At 42.3% G+C, this 19,886-nt stretch overlaps 1 protein-coding gene and 1 pseudogene across 11 annotated transcripts in view; one reads left to right on the forward strand and one right to left on the reverse strand.

The window, feature by feature from the left end:
• ppp1r3b (protein phosphatase 1, regulatory subunit 3B) overlaps positions 1-19,886 on the reverse strand; it is a 112,655-nt gene that overhangs the window by 11,717 nt on the left and 81,052 nt on the right. For 2 of the 11 annotated variants that reach the window (XR_015759582.1, XR_015759578.1), the window contains 2 exons: positions 18,531-18,588; positions 17,161-17,498 (listed from right to left, as the gene is read on the reverse strand). The exons of 4 other annotated variants lie outside the window; for them this stretch is intronic. Coding sequence is in view for 2 of the 7 variants with exons in the window: in XM_043720043.2 (XP_043575978.1) it covers positions 7,177-7,211 (35 nt within the window). In the remaining 5 variants the exon portion in view is untranslated. Of the gene's footprint in view, positions 1-804; positions 876-1,987; positions 3,934-6,789; positions 6,908-7,176; positions 7,227-17,160; positions 17,499-18,530; positions 18,589-19,886 lie in introns of those variants that run through there. 5 more of the 11 variants (XM_043720061.2, XM_087994884.1, XM_043720043.2 and 2 more) reach the window with 5 other exon arrangements.
• Positions 11,256-11,374, forward strand: LOC122539688 (5S ribosomal RNA; annotated as a pseudogene).

A 19,886-nucleotide genomic window follows, 5' to 3' on the forward strand; every position in this document is an offset into this window, starting at 1 on the left:
ACTGGTACAAGAAATCATAGTTTGAAGATATTAGGAGGAAGGTATAAAGGAGACATCAGAGGTAGGTTCTTTATGCGGAGAGTTGTGAATGTGTGGAATGCGTTGCCAGTTGAGGTGGTGGAAGCAGAGTCATTGGGGACATTTAAACGACTGCTGGACATGTACCTGTATAGCAGTGAGTTGAAGGGTGCGTAGGTTAAGTTACTATATTTTACATTAGGATTAAATCTCAGCATACCATTGTGGGCCAAAGGGCCTGTTCTGTGCTGTACCTCTACGAAACAGGAAACTGCTCATTGAACACCTTCAATCTAAAATCAAAGCCATTCCAAACCCAACTTCAGAGCTGTTGTGTGTGTGACTCTGCATGTGTGTATGTGTCTCTGCGTGTGTGTGTGTCTGAGTCTGCGGGAACTTACTCATACTGAGCTCTGAGTTCCATGTCACTGGGTGCTCATGCTTTGGAGGAGAAAACAAAAGGGGCTTTCAGAAGACAACCTGGAAAGTGAAGGATTTCTGCAAACTGTCTCCCACAGCAACGCACCTCCCCGCATCAAGTAAGATCACCAGCAAGATCCTGCAAAATGCAGAACACTCTTGTGAAACGGACAATGACGTGGAGCTCAATTTCTGAATTAGTTCATACTCTAGCAGCAACTGCACGCTAACGCTCTGAGGTTGGAGTGGTTGTTGGTACTCGCTTGGAGGTTGAACAGTGGCCTTGTGACCCAATAGATGTGAGATGGGTGCAGCAATACACTTAAGAGGACAACTAAGAGGAATCCTTGGAGGTGCCTGTCCTACCTTCACAGGGTGAGAGCAAGACTCCTCAGATGAAGGGATGATACCTCTGGGAGACCTCGTGAATTCAAGAGCTAGGCATTTAATGATAAAACATGTCAGAAACTGTATTTCCAGATGTGCTCACCTTATTTTTAACAAAATGACTAAAATGACTTCCAAAACACATTATGAACTATTCAATCTCACTTCTTAATTCCAGTCTATTTATTCAAGAGTATTTTACAAAGTTGTTGATTTATAATTTGTTGAGACTCCACAAGTTGTGCTTATCCATCAGATGTGGCTCCTCTCCAACTAGGTTGATGTGTTAAACAAAAGACTTGAAAGCTTCAGTTGTGGTTTAGTAATTACACTCTTCCCTCCAAGTCAACAGGTCATGGGATCAAGTATCTATTCCAGAGAATTATGCGCATAATCAGTGTTTACATTTCAATAGATTACCTCAGCATAGTTACCTCTCAGGTGGATGCAAAAGATCCTACTGCACTACTTCAAGATGTGAAGGAGCCAGAGTTGGACTGGGGTGGACAAAGTTAAAAATCACACAACACCATGTTATAGTCCAACAGGTTTATCTGGAAGCACTAGCTTTCAGAGTGCTGCTCCTTTGCCAGGTAGGTGTCACAGCAACCTAATGAAGGACCAGCGCTCCGAAAGCTAGTACTTCCAGATAAACCTGTTGGGACTATAACCTGGTGTTGTGATTTTTAACTATTTCAAAGAACATGGGAGAATTCCCCTATTTCCTGGTCATTATTTGTACCTAAACCACATCACAGATTATCTCATTGGCTTTACAAGAGGATTTGAGTTCAGAAATCAGTACATTTTATGGCATTCATACAGGGAATTGGGAAGACCACACCTGGAGTGATGTGTCCAGTCTAGCTCTCCCTTCCATATAAAGGATGCATTTGCCAGAAAGGGAATACAAAGGGGGTACACTCAGCTGAAACCTGGGAATGTTAGGACTATTGTATGAGGAGAGATTGGTGAATACAGGTACAGGTCTTTTGAACCAGAGTTTAGAGGATGAGATGGGATCTGATTGAAACGTATCGAATCTCAACAGGACTGGACAGACAGACTCTTTTCCCTGTTTGGGAAATCTAGAACCATGAGAGGGAGTGGAGCATTTAGTACTGAGATGCATAAAGAATTCTTCACGAAAAGTATTCACTACCTCAGAAGACTGTGGAGGAGGAGCGAGACAGAGGAGCAGCCATGATTATGTTGAATAGTAGAGCAGGCTCAAAAAGGGCCAAATGGCCTACTCCTAGTTTCTACCTTTCTATGTTTCAATTCACTGCTTGGCTGCCACATTTTCCCCATCACAACTGTGACTACACTTTCATTATCAGTGTATATATAATTGAGATCCTGGGGATGATCACATTATTGGGATTGTATTATAGACCCTCTAATAGTCAGAGGGAAATTGAGAAACAAACTGGTAAGGAGATCTCAGCTATCTGTAGGAATAGTAGGGTAGTTATGGTAGAGGATTTTAACTTTCCAAACAGAGACTGGGACTGCTATAGTGTTAAAGGTTTAGATGGAGAGGAATTTCTTAACTGTGTACAATACAATTTTCTGATTCAGTATGTGGATGTACCTACTTGAGAAGGTGCAAAACTTGACCTACTCTTGGGAAATAAGGCAGGGCAGGTGACTGACGTGTCAGTGGAGGAGCACTTTGGGGCCAGCAACCATAATTCTATTAGTTTTAAAATAGTGATGGAAAAGGATAGACCAGATCTAAAAGTTGAAGTTCTAAACTGGAGAAAGGCCAATTTTGACGGTCTTAGGCAAGAACTTTTGAACGCTGATTGGAGGCAGATGTTCACAGGTAAAGGGACGGCTGGAAAATGGGAAGCCTTCAGAAACGAGATAACATGAATCCAGAGAAAGGATATTCCTGTCAGGGTGAAAGGGAAGACTGGTAGGTATAAGGATTGCTGTATGACTAAAGAAATTGAGGGTTTGGTTAAGAAAACGAAGGAAGCATATGTCAGGTATAGATAGGATAGATCGAGTGAATCCTTAGAAGAGTATAAAGAAAGTAGGAGTATACTTAAGAGGCAAATCAGGAGGGCAAAACGGGGACATGAGATAGCTTTGGCAAATAGAATTAAGGAGAATCCAAAGGGTTTTTACAAATATATTAAGGACAAAAGGGCAACTAGGGAGAGAATAGGGCCCCTCAAAGATCAGCAAGGCGGCCTTTGTGCGGAGCCACACAAAATGGGGGAAGATACTAAATGAATATTTTGCATCAGTATTTACTGTGGAAAAGGGTATGGAAGATATAGAGTGTAGGGAAATAGATGGTGACATATTGCAAAATGTCCAGATTACAGAGGAGGAAGTGCTGGATGTCTTGAAACGGTTAAAGGTGAATAAATCCCCAGGACCTGATCAGGTGTACCCAAGAACTCTGAGGGAAGCTAGAGAAGTGACTGCTGGGCCTCTTGCTGAGATATTTGTATCATCAATAGTCACAGGTGAGGTGCGGGAAGACTGGAGGCTGGCAAACGTGGTGCCACTGTTTAAGAAGGGCGGTAAAGACAAGCCAGGCGGTATAGACCGTTGAGCCTGACCTCGGTGGTGGGCAAGTTGTTGGAGAGAATCCTGAGGGACAGGATGTACATGTATTTGGAAAGGCAAGGACTGATTCGGGATAGTCAACATGGCTTTGTGCGTGGGAAATCATGTCTCACAAACTTGATTGAGTTTTTTGAAGAAGTAACAAAGAAGATTGATGAGGGCAGAGCAGTAGATGTGATCTATATGGACTTCAGTAAGGCGTTCGATAAGGTTCCCTATGGGAGACTGATTAGCAAGGTTGGGTCTCATGGAATGCAGGGAGAACTAGCCATTTGGATACAGAACTGGCTCAAAGATAGAAGACAGAGGGTGGTGGTGGAGGGTTGTTTTTCCAGACTGGAGGCCTGTGACCAGTGGAGTGCCACAAGGATCAGTGCTGGGCCCTCTACTTTTTGTCATTTACATAAATGATTTGGATGCAAGCATAAGACGTACAGTAAGTAAGTTTGCAGATGACACCAAAATTGGAGGTGTAGTGGACAGCGAAGAGGGTTACCTCAGATTACAATAGTATCTGGACCAGATGGGCCAATGGGCTGAGAAGTGGCAGATGGAGTTTAATTCAGATAAATGCGAGGTACTGCATTTTGGGAAAGCAAATCTTAGCAGGACTTATACACTTAATGGTAAGGTCCTAGGGAGTGTTGCTGAACAAAGAGAGCTTGGAGTGCAGGTTCATAGCTCCTTGAAAGTGGAGTCGCAGGTAGATAGGATAGTGAAGAAGGTGTTTGGTATGCTTTCCTTTATTGGTCAGAGTATTGAGTACAGGAGTTGGGAGGTCATGTTGCAGCTGTACAGGGCATTGGTTAGGCCACTGTTGAAATATTGCGTGCAATTCTGGTCTCCTTCCTATCGGAAAGATGTTGTGAAACTTGAAAGGGTTCAGAAAAGATTTATAAGGATGTTGCCAGGGTTGGAGGATCTGAGCTACAGGGAGAGGATGAACAGGATGGGGCTGTTTTCCCTGGAGCGTCAGAGGCTGAGGGATGACCTTATAGAGGTTTACAAAATTATGATGGGCATGAATAGGATAAATAGACAAAGTCTTTTCCCTGGAGTCAGGGAGTCCAGAACTAGAGGGCATAGGTTTAGGGTGAGAAGGGAGAGATATAAAAGAGACCTAATGGGCAACTTTTTCAAGCAGAGGGTGGTATGGAATGAGCTGCCAGAGGAAATGATGGAATCCAGTACAATTGCAACATTTAAGAGCATTTGGATGGCTATATGAATAGGAAGGGTTTGGAGGGATATGGGCCAGGTGCTGGCAGGTGGGACTAGATTGGGATATCTGGTCGGCATGGATGGATTGGACTGAAGGGTCTGTTTCCATGCTGTACATCTCTATGACTCTAAATGGAAGCTTTAAAATCAAATTGATTTTTTTTCTTTTCAGATGACTGAGCAATAATCCAAGCGGTGACCAATTCAAAAGTGCAGGAGAAATTCAGCAGGTCTGGCAACATCTGTGAAAAGAGAAACAATTTTAGTGTTGAGTCCAATATGACTTCCTTTGGAACTGAAGGGGACTGGAAAGTGATTTTTTATGCTGTTGACAGAGGGTGAGGAGGAGCAAGTGGAACCGAATGTAAGGATGCCCAGAGTAAAAGACAAAAGGGTTGTTAGTGGGCATAAAGGACTGATGTAGATGCAAAATAGATATTTATAGTAGAAAATAGGTCAGTTTTGCTGGGGAGTGCCCATGTAAACAAGAATAGGGCAGGGGTGTCAGAAGTTTAATCAAATGGAGGACAGGGTTCATGGGTCTAACGTTGTTGAACTCAATGTTGAATCCTGAAGGCTGTAAAAGGTTCAAGTGCAAACTGGAGATGTTGTCCCACCAGCTTCCTTTGTTTTACACTGGAGAATTGTAGCAGCCTTAGGACAAATGTTAGCATGAAAACAAGATGGCATATTGAAATGACAAGCAGCTGGAAGGCTGGTGTTGTTATTATGGACAGAGCAGAGGTGCTTCATAAAGCAGTCTTGCTTTCTCCCAGTTCCAACACTTTGTTCATATGGGTTTGCTCTCCACAAAAATGACCGATTTCCTGCTGTACATATCTACAATTAACACCTATGCTGCGTCGATATCACTCCTCTACTAACCGCATTACTTTGTATTTTGCTTAGGAACCTTGTCAACTCTTCCACTCACTCCTCCTCCACTTTTGTCAATAATATTAAAAAGATGATTTTTTTGTCTGAAACTGAAAAATTATGTTGGACTTGGAATATCAACTGTTTTGATCACCACACACATTGCCAGACCTACAGAATCTGCCCACTACTTTGGTTTCATTTCAGATCACCAGCATCCACAAGTTATATGAAATTATAAAGGAACTTCAAGGTCAAGAACTCAACCTTCAGGAACTTTAGAAGTGCACTTTAATGAGAAAATTAGACACTTTTAAACATACTGATTTTAAAGGCCACTGATTAGATTCACAAAGATTAGCTACACGAATACTTCTAACTGAAAGGTTTTGCAGTAAAAATCATCTGTGGGAAGTACTTTGCAAAAAGGGGTTTGTGCCCTTAAACAACCTTCGCAGCGAAACAGTATTCATCGAAACAATGGCGTGAATAATCCTGCATTAACTTCTCACTTTTTTTTTGGTGCCATATTTCGATCGTGTACAACAAGATCCCGTTACAGAGTTGGGGGTGGGGGTGGTGTTAGAAACAGGCACCGATCGAGCCGCAGCAGAATACCGACTGGAATCTACAGGAAGCTGGTGTAATCGACCAATAACTTAAATAAACAACGATACACACACAAAAAAATGCTGTTTCACTCCACTCTTAGTTTGGCGAAAAAGCTGCAATCACAAACTCATTGATAATGAAATGTTTAAAATAGTGCAATGACATGAAAAAGAGACGTTTCAACAAGGATCTGATCAAGCTTCGCTAAAATTTCTCTGCCAGGTCTGAACAAAATCTTAGTGCGGTCCTGAACTGACCGCACGACTTCACCCGGAGAACCCCAAAACATCATGACTCCGTGCCCACTATCTACTGTATCGAGCAACTTCCCTCTTCCCCATGCCAGCCCATGCATTTACGCCACCCAGAGTCAGTCAATTCCTGGAAGGTTCAGCGGCCGGGCACATACAGGAGGCTCGGACATAAAGTTCCAGAGTCAGTTTAAAGTGACCAAATCATCAGCCAATTTATTATTCAGCATGCATTACAATTACTGGAAAGAAACCACCTCCTTCCTTGTGTTTATATAAAACAAACCAACCAAGTTCTGTAAAGAATCTATCTGTTCCTCTCTCCAAATCTGATAATAAGCAGCAATTTCCGTAAATGTATTTGTAAATAGGAACGTTCGCCGAGTGCCTGCGGAAAATTCCTCCTGCTTTCACTTACCTGCTGCAATTCATGGGGCTGGGGGGGGGGGGGTGTTAAGCTGACAGTTGCCCAGGGCTTGTAGAGGAGCCAGCCCCTAGCCCCAATCTCACTCCTCTCTCCCCTCCACAGGATTCTCCCCAGATAGACAAGTCCGCCCTGCTCCACCCCCCTTTGTAACGTCACAGACACTCACAACCAATTAGTGTGCGAACTTCCGCGCCATAGACCAATAGGAGCCCGGGCAACTGTCAGGAAGCCCCCACAAAAGGTGTGAGCGCAAGGGGGCGCCGCTGGAGCGTTTTCATTGTGAGGAGTCAATGTCGCAATAACTGGTTACATTCCCATTCCGGGGACGAAAGACCCGCATTTATAGAGCGTCTGTCACATCCCCAAGCGTTCACTCACATTTTTAGAGCCGAAATCCCATAAACAACCGTCATGATCAAATAATTCAGCCTGACACTTCACCCTCAGCAGTGGCTCACACACTCACGCCAGGACAAAAGCACCCCTAACCGTGGGATCTTCTTTGGGGGCTGGTCTGGTGTTTCTCGGAGTCATTGTGGAACGGTGTAGAAACCGCAGGTGGGGCGAAAGTTGAGTCACTGCGCTCCAACATTGTGTTAGTTATGCAAAGCAGCCCTCACGCCCTGTCAACTCACACATACTCCTCACGCCCAGACATGCCACCTCATTCCCCAGCCACTCCTATAGTCCTTCTTACCTATTCCCCATACTTACTTAAACGACCATTTATAGCCCTAAGCCAGTTAGTGTTCACTCATGCAAATTCATGTCCTCATGCAGCACGACAACCATAGAAACCGTACAGTGCGGAAACAGGCCATTCAGCCCAACAAGTCCACACCAACCCTCCGAAGAGTAACCCACCCAGAGCCATCCCCTTACAATATTACTCTGTATTTACCCCTAACTAATGCACCTACATGTCTGTGAACATTATGGGCAATTTAGTATGGCCAGTTCACCTAACCTGTATATCTTTGGAATGTGGGAAGAAACCGGAGCACCTGGAGGAAACCCACGCAGACACGGGGAGAATGTGCAAACTCCACACAGACAGTCGCTCCAGGCTGGAATCGAACTCGGATATGTCTCTAGCGCTGTGTGGCAGCACTGCTAACCACTGAGCCATTATTTGCCTACATTTTTATGCCAACTCGCCCAAAACTAACCATGGACAAATCTTAGGATCTATGCTGAGATTTTAAAAACACATAAAAATACATTCTTTTAACCACATAACCGCTTATAAGAACAAATATTTCATGCCAGTGTAAATCTTTATAAGAACAAGCATTGTAATTCACAATCCCATTTCAACAGTCTAGAACCAGTTGGATCCCATAATCAAAATTTGAAATGGCAAGCATGATGGAAGGTGGTGAAATTAGTTATGAAGCACTAAACCAGTAATAAAGGTCTTCAGGCTTTTGACAACAAACAGACTGAAATAGAAAGCAATTTTTCAAAATACTCCAGGCAAGTTTTTTTCAAATGTTTAAAAGGCAGAATTTTAAAATGCTTTGCCAGCATGATAGATCCTTTTGACAATCTCCTTTGACAGTTTTGAAAGTTGTCTTTGCCGTTTCATTTTCACACGTCTGACAATTGCTTTTGACACTTTATAAAGTTTAAATGCACTTTATAAAATTTAAATGAGCTGGAAAGTTTGTATATTTAAGTTTATGCACATTCATGTCTACATTTGAAGATCCCAAAGGTCACCTTACTTCTCTCAAAGTGCACCTGGCCTCCCCGAAAGATGTCTTAGGTCCGGATCCAAAAGGATACCTCTCTGAAAGAATATCTCGCCTCTTTAAACAATTCTACAACATTCAGATCTGCTTCTATCAGGTATAATCTGCACACATTGCATTTCACATATTTAGAGCACCATAATCAGGCACGAGTGGAGGCAGATGAAAATTTATATGAATAGCTGCCTCTGTGAAACATACATGTATGATAGTGACCCATTCCCAATCCCACCATTGCAAAAATGCTGTGCCCGGGGGTGGAATTTCCAGATTTCATCCTCCTCCACCATTTTCCTCATTGCAAAAGTCAAGACCTCTGTTTTCAAGCAAATTTAGCTGAGGTATAAATTAAAGCAAAATATTCTCAGCTATTTTGTTATGTGACTTATTTTATACCTTTCTGAGAGGACTGAAAGGACCACAGTTTAATCTAGCACCCAATATACAGACATTGCAGCACTTCAAGACTGCACGAAAAATGTCACCCAGAATTAAATGCTCAAGTCTCTGAGTCTGAGGTGAATTTGCTAACTAAGCCACACTTTGATCCAATTAAAGCAGCAAAACAGTTTAGATCTGGAACTGAATGCAGTAAAAGGTAAATTGCTCCACTCATTCCCATTCCTGTCCTATATCAAGGTCAGACCTGCTGCATTATTTTTGAATCCACGACGTTTGTTTTGTACTGAGAAGAACACAATCTTTATTTTTGCTTGGCACACAGTGCATAAGTTGTCAATTGTTCTAGATCCCTGAATTTCAGGCCTTGTAGTTCAGAATGGAAACTATTCACTTTATTTATGGTGCTTTACTGGAACATATAAATAGAAATAGGCCATTCAACCCCACTAGCCTGTTTTGCCATTCACTTAGGGTAAGGACATTGCAGATTCTGTGTTGCACCTTTGACAGTCTGTGAACAGTTTATCAATTCACTAACAGCCCCTGCACTTCACAATCTAAAAAAAGCAAAATACTACGGCTGCTGGAATCTGAAATAAATATAATCCACCTCTGAAGAAACATCAAATAAGACTTGAATCATTAACTCTGTTTCTCTTTTCACAAATGCTGTTGTGTTTCTCAACCTGACCGAGCATTCACCAAGCACTCAGTTCTGAGTGAAAATTGCGTAACTGAGGGATTTCACTAAAGTGTTGCTGCTGACCAGAGCTCACAAATTACTCTTCATAGAAATTAATTGGTCCAATTATTGTTTCTGGAAATTAAAGGAAATGCATGGATCTAAGTTGTCCTCTGCATCCTTTTCTGTGTTAGCCTTAATGGTTTTCTCAAATTTGCTCAATCGTTTAAACACTTTTAAAAAAAAAAAGTCAGACTCTTGATTTAAAATAAGACACTACGGATTCTGGAAATTTGAAACAAAAACAGAAATTACTGGTAAAATTCAGCAAGCAGAGTTAATACTTCAAGTGCAGTGACTCTTCATCAGAACTGATAGCAGCCAAGAAAACATACTATTTATGCTGAAGGCAAAGTGAGGAGGTGGAGGTAAGGAGAGTGGTGAGTGGGTTGCTTTTGGCATAGTCACTCATTCTTAACAACCTCTAGGCCTACTATCACATTATCTATGTTGCTTTCAGTACAGCTAACCCTTATTATCACTTATTTAGCTTTTCTTCTGTCCTGGTTTACTATCCGTAATCTCCTTTCATAGCTACCTCTTTCATATCTTTGTCTCTGTGGCCTCTAACTCCACTGATTTGCTCACCTCTCCCTTTCCCTGCATCCCCACTTCTCTTCAGCACAAATACAGCACCACATTTTCCTAGCTGGTAACAGTTCTGATGAGGAGCCATCAGACTCGAAATGTTAACTCCCATAGATGCTGCCGGACCTGCTGAATTTCTCTGGCAATTTCTGTTTTTGTTCCCGACTTTTAATTGTCTGTCCACCATAGTAATAGAAAAGCTCACAAGCATAACAAGACTTCTTATTGATTTTTGTTGTTGTTACAAAGTGTTTTGGTAAATTTTGCTTTGATATAGGCGCCACGTAAGTGTAAATCGGTGTGGGAGCTTGCTACCCCTCCAGGTGGTTCACCATCCTACGATTTCTAGGCTGATTGGCTTATGTTTGTGATGTAAATATTCCTATTTCAAATTCAAGTTTTGTAACAATTCCCATCTCACGACTGGTGGACAGTAGGTGCAAATGTGCCAATAGTCTCAAACAGGATACACACACTGGTCACTGAAAACTGGTGCTTCTTCCCTCTCCCAGGTCATACCCATGAGCATGATCAGTGATGTTCCGGAATGCTGATTGGTCAAATGGGAAAAAAAAACTTTTTTTGAAGTACAAAGTTGACGATGCTGGAGGAAGAAGTAGAGGGATTAATAAGAAATAAAACTTTTCTGACTAAATCTTAGAAGTAATAGTTGGTAGTTCTGGGTTCTTTGGGATGATGATCCCAATTTAGGCATTATTGACATCATACTCACTTTTGTCTCTTATAAGTAGATATTGAAACTGTCTTCAGGTATCTCTTTACCTCAATAGAAACTCTCAAAATTTAATAAAGTGACAGAAGCTAGATATCATGAGGAGGACTGCCTTATGCATTACTGATATCTTAAAGAATAATCAGGAAATGACAGCAGATGACCATCACCCTAAGAGACCAATCAGAAGGAAGCCACACTTCGATTTGACCAATCAGCGTTCAGGAACATCACTACGGCCTACGGTCATACTAGTCTGAAAAATCCCAATGTTGTCTGGTCTCAGAAGCTAAGCAGACTCAGACCTGGTTAGTACTTGGATGGGAGACCACCTGGGAATACCAGGTGCAGTAGGTTTTAAAAATAATGGGGCGACGGTGGCTCAGTCGTTAGCACTGCTACCTCACAATGCCAGGGTCTCAGATTCAATTCCTGCCTCGGGCGACTGTCTGTGTGGTGTTTGCACATTCTCCCTGTGTCTGTGTGGGCTTCCTCTGGGTGCTCCGGTTTCCTCCCACAATCCAAAGATGTGCAGGTTAGGTGGATTGGCCATGCTAAATTGTCCATAGTGTTAGTGTATTAGTGAGGGGTAAAATGTAGGGGAATGGGTCTGGGTGGGTTACTCTTTGGAGGGTCGGTGTAGATTTGTTGGGCCGAAGGGCCTGTTTCCATACTGTAGGGAATCTAATTTAATCACTAATCATGCTTTTGGGTATGACCTGGGAGAGGGAAGGATCACCGTCTTTCAGTGGCCAATGTGTGCATCCTGTTTGAAACTGAAGACCAGAGCTAGCTCTCCAACAAGAAGGAGGAGATCATGGGAGTAATAGTGGGAAAGCAGATCCCTGTTCTGAGGAAGCGTCACTGCAGTTGAAATGTCAACTCCGATTTTTCTTCGCAGATTCTGCCAGACCTGCTAAGCTTTTCCAGCAACTTCTGTTTTTGTTCCTGATTTACAGCATCTGCAATTCTTTCTTTTCTATTTTAAGAAGACTCACCTGTCACTCTGCAACTGAGGGCTGAATCATTTCATAGTAATATAAAATTTGGACTATTCATCTTTGAATTCCATTGACTGATTTAATACTTGAGACTTACTGCTTTATAAATGGATCACCTGACTCATGCAGGTTGGCCAGGTTTAATGAAGCCGACATGGATTAAACAAAATCAAAGAATATGGCGCTGGAAAAGTACAGCAGGTCAGGCAGCATCTGTGGAGCAGGAGTGTCAACGTTTGGGGCATAGGTCCTTCATCATCTCAAAACATCGATTCTCCTGCTCCTCAGATACTGCCTGACCTGCTGTGCTTTTCCAACACCACGCTCTTCGACTCTGATCTCCAGCATCTGCAGTCCTCACTTTCTCCATGGATTAAACAAAAGACAGTCTGAGCTGAGATTACTGTTTTTCCCAAGGACAGTGAAGACCATCAACTTGGCCGTGGGAGGAGTGGAAAAGTCTTCAGTTCATAATTGATTTACAACATCTTGGGAAATCTTCACATGTTGGACACGAAATATCGCTTACAGTCACCAAGCCTGGAAAAACAATCTTCAGCAGACAGAATACACAAACAAGCTGCTACTTTAAGGGCTCTTTCTCTGGCAGAAGAGAGGGGATGATTTGAGACTGTGGAAATTTATAAAGCTTTTAGATTTAATGTCAGGTTTATTAAACACACAGTGCCCATAATTGTACTTACTCAGGCATTGAAAAGATAGTTGAAAAGTGTGATGCTGGAAAAGCACAGCAGGTCTGGCAGCATTCAAGGAGCAGGAGAATTGATGTTTCAGGCATAAGCCCTTCATCAGGAATGTGGGGGTAGGGGAAAGGGGGCTGAGAGATAAATAGGAGGGAGGGGTGGCTGGGGAAAAGGTAGCTTGGAAGGCAATAGGTAGATGCAGGTGGGGGTGATGGTGATAGTTCAGAGTGGAGGGTGGAGTGAATAGGTGGGAAGGAAGATGGACGGGTAGGACAGTTCAAGAAGGCAGTGCGGAGTTCGAAGGTTGGATTTGGAATGAGATGGGGGAGAGGAGATGAGGAACCCGGTGAAATCAACATTGATTCCATGTGGTTGGAGGGTCCCAAGGTGGAAGATGAGATGCTCTTCCTCCAGGCATTGGGTGGCTGGGATTTGGTGGTGGAGGAGGCCCAGGACTTGCATGTCCTTGGCGGAGTGGGAGGGGGAGTTGAAGTGGTCAGCCACAGGATGGTGAGGTTGTTTGGTGCATGTGTCCCAGAGATGTTCTCTGAAATGTTCCACAAGTTGACATCCTGTCTCCCTAGTGTACAGGAGACAACATCAAGAGCAACAGACACAGTAGATGAGTTGTTTGGATGTGCAGGAACATCTCTGCCAGATGTGGAAGGATCCTTTTGGGCTTTGGATGGAGGTGAGGGGGAGGTGTGGATGCAGGTTTTACACCTCTTGTGGTGGCAAGGGATGGTGCTGGGAATGGAGGGTGGGTTGGTGGGCGGTGTGGTCTAGCGAGGGAGTTACTGAGGGAATGGTCTCTGCGGAATGCAGATGGGGGAGGTGGTGGGGTCTGACTGGCAAAAATGATGGAGGATGATATGTTATACCCGGAGATTGGTGGGGTGGAAGGTGAGGACTAGCCTTAAAAGATAGTGTTTATAATGACACCTGATCATCTGATTGATAAGTCCTGGACTAATTGGGCTAAAGCATATGCGTTTTTGGCTGAGTTTGAATTGTGTGGAGATTTTTGGAGGGTTTTTCACTGTGAGGTTGAAATAATTCTTCCACCGTAATTTACCAAACATTCCAACCAATTACTTACCACACCTCTACACCATCTCTCAAATCAGACTTCTGCCCATCTTACCACACATTGTTCCCGGAACATCTCGCTAGTCAGTAGATATCTTGGACTTCACCGGTAATCCTTGGTACTTGCACCAGCTTTTAAAGCCCATTGTGCAAGCTGACAAGCACTGTCAGTCCGTAGCTGTCCTGCACGGTTCCTGATATTTGCCCTGGGCATGGCAGTCAGATGGAAATCACTGTCCCACTTTACCTGGAGGTCCTGCTGGACAGGGTGGTGCTAATGCAAGACCTCCTCCTTCCACAGGAACAGCAATTGGGACCACAACACCAGATCATGCCAGCCTGGCCTGAGGTAAAAACAGTATCAGCTGAGGAATGCCCAGCAGTGTCAGAAGAAAGTTAATGTCTTTCTCCACTCCACCAGAAGGTTGGCCTTTACTTGCTGTGCCAGGACCCCTGACTGAAGTCTAGCTCTCTTGACTTGGCTGAGAACTGCATTAAGATGAATCTGGCTGAGAAGGCAAGGCACAAAAAGATAAGTCAATGTAAAATAGGTAGGCTCAGAGTGCTATGAAAGCAAGTGAAGAGCTTGGAGATGGAGTCTGGTCAAGTCACTCAGCTGGGTATGGGAGCAGCCATGATAGTTACTGGTGTAGGCTGAGATGCAGCAGTGAAATGCAGAAGCACTTTGTAACTGGACTGGAAATGTTCTATGAGGGTTTTTAGAGGCTGGTATACATCAGATGTGGATGTGGAATACATATGGCCAATGCTAGTGGGGCATGCCTTAAAATGTTAGTGCCCAGTGCACAACATGGAGCAAGCAGGGAGTTGTATCACCCAGCTGCTTGTACTGGTTTCCTTGTTGAGTCTTTCCAATGCTGAGCTTGTTTCACAAGTTTGGTAAGAAAGGAGGCTGAATATTAATGAGCCAAATTAGGCTGTTCACAAGATGTTCAACAAACAATAATCACTGTCAATGGGCTACTCGCCATGCCAATTGTGAAAAGCATAAGAGATGACATGAGTTTTTCCCAATGTTGAGAATGGCCTCACTGTAATTGTTACCCAATTCTGCCACACATCTTGGCATAGTCCACGTGACACAGATTCTTCAGTCTTGGTAAGGTCTGGTGCTCACTACAATTTTCACCTATTTCTCTTACTTCCTCCACATGACAATCCACAACATTTTGCAATATATATTTGTGATTTCATATTGTGTTAAGTAGAGTTTATTATGATTAGATTCCCTACAGCTTGGAAACAGGCCCTTCAGCCCAACCAATCCACACCGACCCTCCGAAGAGTAACCCACCCAGACTCATTTCCCTCTGACTAATGCACCTAGCACTATGGGAAATTTAGTATGGCCAATTCACCTGACCTGCACATCTTTGAATGTGGGAGGAACCTGGAGCACCCAGAGGAAACCCACGCAGACACAGGGAGAACATGCAAACTCCACACAGACAGCTGCCCGAGGCTGGAAACGAACCTAGAACCCTGGTGCTGTGAGGCAGCAGTGCTAACCACTGAGCCACCATGCCACCCCATGGTATTTATATTGTTATTATTCTGGAATTTGTACTTTAAAATAGAGGCAGATGTGTGTTTTCAGTTTTGTGAAAGTAATTTGTTTTTAAGAGGTCAGAAAGTCATTTGAATTTAGTGAACTAAAGAAATAATTTTGGAAAGGGCACATGATCCAGTTAAGTGCCGAGCAAAACACTAGTAGAGTTCGTAAAATAAATATTTATATTGTTAAGTTTACAACAGACACAGAGAAACAAACAAGAGGCCACTACTTTAGTTTTGATTTAAGAGCAGAAGAATTAAAATTGCAGTGCAGAAGAATAACCACCCTAACATAAGGGTCAGCACCAGATGCCTCCAAGCAGTGAGAGTTTGTACAGAAGTTTCAGAACCAAAGAGATTTAAGCCATCCAAATTTTTAAAAAAGTTAATGCCACCAAATCTGCTTAAAAAAACTTTTCAGCAGTCAAACAAGAACAGGAATGAGTCAGCTAATTTAAAATTAAAGACCTGAGATAAGACTGGGATTAAGTATCAATAAGGGATATTGCTGGGAAATAGGTTGAAACATTGTTTTACTGTTTACGTAAAGATCCTTTTACATATATTTAGGTCATATATATTTGGTATCCTTTTCATATTTTGTTAAAGAATAGTTGCAGCTTCAAGTATATATCCTTAATGACTAATCACGATGGTAGCAAACTGTAGAAGTTAAATTATAGACTACTAAACCAGGTTTAACTTTGGGCTCTGACTTGTCCAGTAATACCATCAGTAGGATCATAACAACTTCAGGAGAATTTAATTAATGCCTTCATCAATAGAGCTGGTTTTAATAGGTTTCTTGTCTGTAAATAGATACAATTCCTCTCCTTTGTTCCATGAATAATTTTAACAATGTGGTTGCTATTCCGACTTGTGAAATGTTTCCTCAGAAGAGTGTCTTTGATTCAGTATTTTTCCAGATCAATCTCCTGCTTCTAAAAATGAAATATTTTCAGACATTTCTTTTTTGCAAATGTAACTTTTTTTTCCCTGAAAGTGTTGTGATTAGCTATCAGTTCACAATGACATGGCTTTTAATTAGGCTTATTGAAGCGACTTAACCTGATCATTGCTTGAAATTTGGTCTTAGTTCAAAGGTTCAGCAATCAGTGGGTCCAACTTGAGTTATTCTGTATTTCTATTATGAGTAAAAACTAACAGTCCCAATTATTACAACATAAAATGAAAATCAAAAAGTAGTGTAACATTAGCAGCCTTCTGGACAACACTTTTCTTATAATGTTTAATTGCTGGTGGGGAACCTAGCTATGTGGGAGAATAGATAATAGAATGAGCTCTTCAGCACCATTATTTGGAGATGCCAGTGTTGGACTAGGGTGTTCAAAGTTAAAAATTACACAACACCAGGTTATATTCCAACAGGTTTAATTGGAAGCACTAGCTTTCGGAGCACTGCTCTTCATCAGGTGGTTGTGGAGTACACAATTGTAAGACACAGAATTTATAGCAATATATAAATTCTGTGTCTTACAATTGTGTCCTCCACAACCACCTGATGAAGGAACAGCGCTCAAAAAGCTAGTGCTTCCAATTAAACCTGTTGGAATATAACCTGATGTTGTGTGATTTTTAACTTCAGCATCATAGACTTGTTTCTGACCTTGGCTCCTGCAGAGCATGGCTCCAGTCTGGGAATAAAAAGAAAACCTAGAAGATTGCCCCAAGTGTGCCCAATTCTCATTGTCCTGGGAAACAAGTGCAGTTGGAAACTCTTTCTTCCCCACTTAATAAAACCATAACTTCCTGATCCAGTAAGCCAGAAACATTTAATAAACGCACAAAGAAACAGAACTGTGGAATGTTTACAGAAGCTGTTAATAATAAAGGAAATCAAATCACAATAAATTGCACTGAAATTAAATGACTCTATAGTTTTTCTGCATTGTGCTGAGCTTTACTGGAAGCATATTTGGTAAGGATTATCGAGGCCAATGTCCATTTGGGATTCTGTTGGCATGTGACACCCTGCTCATCAATCCTGTCCACCCGGAGACCTGGATATGAGCCATGAGGGATTGGGCAAAGGCAGCATCCCGTAAAGACCATATCTTTTTATTTTGTGTATTTTAAAATAAAATCTGTGGACTGAAATGAGAAAAAATTCTTTTAAAATCAATGTTTGGAAGGTGGCTGTAGTTATGAAAAGCAAGTAGCCTAACACCCATTGCAGGCATTTTGTGAGTAACTGTTTGAACAAGCATTAACTGAAGTTTGAGTTGCAGACAATTGGGACCCAAAGGGTGTACAAATGTAGCTTTTGCTGACCACAAGACGTTGATTGGTCTAAGGACTGATGACCAGTTAACAATGATCATAGGTCACAGCATCACTACAGTGAGGAAGCAGGTCATTCAGTCCATCAAGTCCACACCAACCTTCCAAAAAGCAGCCCACCCAGACCCACTGAATTCCCTTGCCCAATCCACCTAACTTGCACTTCTTTGGTCTGTGAGAGGAAACCAGAGCACTTGAAGAAAACCAACATAGATATGGGGAGAATATGCAAATGCTACACTGACAGTCACCCATGTATGGAATCGAAGCTGGGTCCCTGGCACTGTGAGGCAACAGTGCTAACCACTGAGCCACCATGCTGCCCTGTTGGAGACCTTCTTGTCTGCCAACAGTTGTGTGATTGGTTCTCAGGTAACCGAAGAGCTTGAAGCTGGGAACAACTCACACAGCAAGAGAGAGAGAAATTCAATTCTTACCCAGCTCAGGAGAGGTCTTTTCATTCTCTGCAGTCAAAACACACTGTAAACCTGAAGTAAACCCCTCCCTCTATAATCATTACTAAACTCCATCACCTTTGGGGGCACTACGGAACTAGAAAATTAATTGGACCCACTACGTAAATACTATGTCTACAAAACCAGATGCACAGCTGGGAATGCTGAGTCAAGGAATTCATCTTATTTTTTTCCAACAGCCCATCGACCATCTGCAAAGAACAAGCTAGGAGTGTGATGGAATATTCTCCACTTGTCTGCATCGGTGCAGCTCTAACAAAGCTCAAGAAACTTTACACCATTAGGAAAAAGTAGAACATCACAATTTTGAAATCTCACTCCCTCCAATGTAAGCACGCTATAGCAACAAAGTGTGTAAAAGACGTACTGTAGCAACTTGCCATGGTTCCTTTGGCAGCATCTTCCACACTTGCAATCTCCACCACCTGGAAAACCAAGTGTAGTTAGTGCAAGGCATCACCAGTCTCCTAGCAACCCACCATCCTGTTCCTTCACAATCACTGAATTAAAATCTTGGCATTCCCTCCCGAACAGAACTGTGCACACCTATGAGATACGAATCGCAGAGGTTTAAGAAGACACTTCCCCATTTTATTTTCAAAGGGAATTAGGGATAGGCAATAACTACTGGCCCGGCCAGCGATGTCTACAACTTCTGAACAAAAGAGGAGTGTCCTTGTATTCAGCCTGTGCATGTATGCTCAATTTCTCAACGTGAAGATATTTCTTTCCTTTGTAGAGACCAGCCTTTTTATTTATATGAAAATCTTCAATAGTCCTTTTATTTCAAAGTAAACTGATACTGAATTTAAGTAACCTGTAACTCTATATTGTAGGCCAGAGAATACTTCAGTACTTGCAACCATGACTGATCTCCTCGACTGGTTTTGAATATCTGAGGAGCAGTATGGAACTTACGAGTGAATTTTTTTCTTCTCATTGGCCCTGAGATTTTTTTTTCCTGGATATTCTTTACCTCTTCCTAGATATTATTCCACTGTGTGTGGACAATACTGGGCAGTTAAGAGTCAACTGCATTGCTGTGGGTCTGGAGTCACGTGTAGGCTAGATTAAGTAAGGATAGCAGTTTCCTTCACTAAAGGATACTAGTGAACTAGATGGATTTTTCACAACAATCAACAATGGTCATCATTAGAGTCTTAATTTGAGATTTTTATTGAATTCAAACTCTACCATCTGTTGTGATGGGATTTGAACCTTGTTCTCAACGTTCCCTGGGTCCCTTGATTAACAGTCCAGCAATAATACCACTAAGTCATTGCCTCCCCCAGGTTGGGCTCGCATTTATTAGCCATCTCTGATTATCATTGAGAAGAGGCTGCTGAACTGTTTCTTGAACCACTGCAGTCTTTGGGGAATAGGTACATCCACAGTACAGTTAGGAGGGGAATTCCTGGATTTTGACCCAGCATTTGGAAAGGAACCGTGATACAATTCCAAGGATGGTTTATGACTTGAAAAGGAACTTGCTTGTTTCCATGCAGGCCTGTCCTTGTCCTTCTAGGTGGTAGATGTCATGGCTTTGGAAGAAGCTTCAGGCAATCCAAATATTGGAACTTACGATTATTGTTTTAAAAGAAGCAATTCCTAATTTTGAAACCCTTCCTAATTTTCCTCCTCATCAGGTTTTTAGTTTGTCCATCTAATACCATTGCTAAATATTATAATTATGCCATTAAGTAGCTGTGGAGAACGAAGAAGA

This window comes from Chiloscyllium plagiosum, unplaced genomic scaffold, assembly GCF_037043375.1.
Source record: "Chiloscyllium plagiosum isolate Xiang-an unplaced genomic scaffold, Cpla_swu_hap1 HiC_scaffold_2, whole genome shotgun sequence".
NCBI lineage: Eukaryota > Metazoa > Chordata > Chondrichthyes > Orectolobiformes > Hemiscylliidae > Chiloscyllium > Chiloscyllium plagiosum.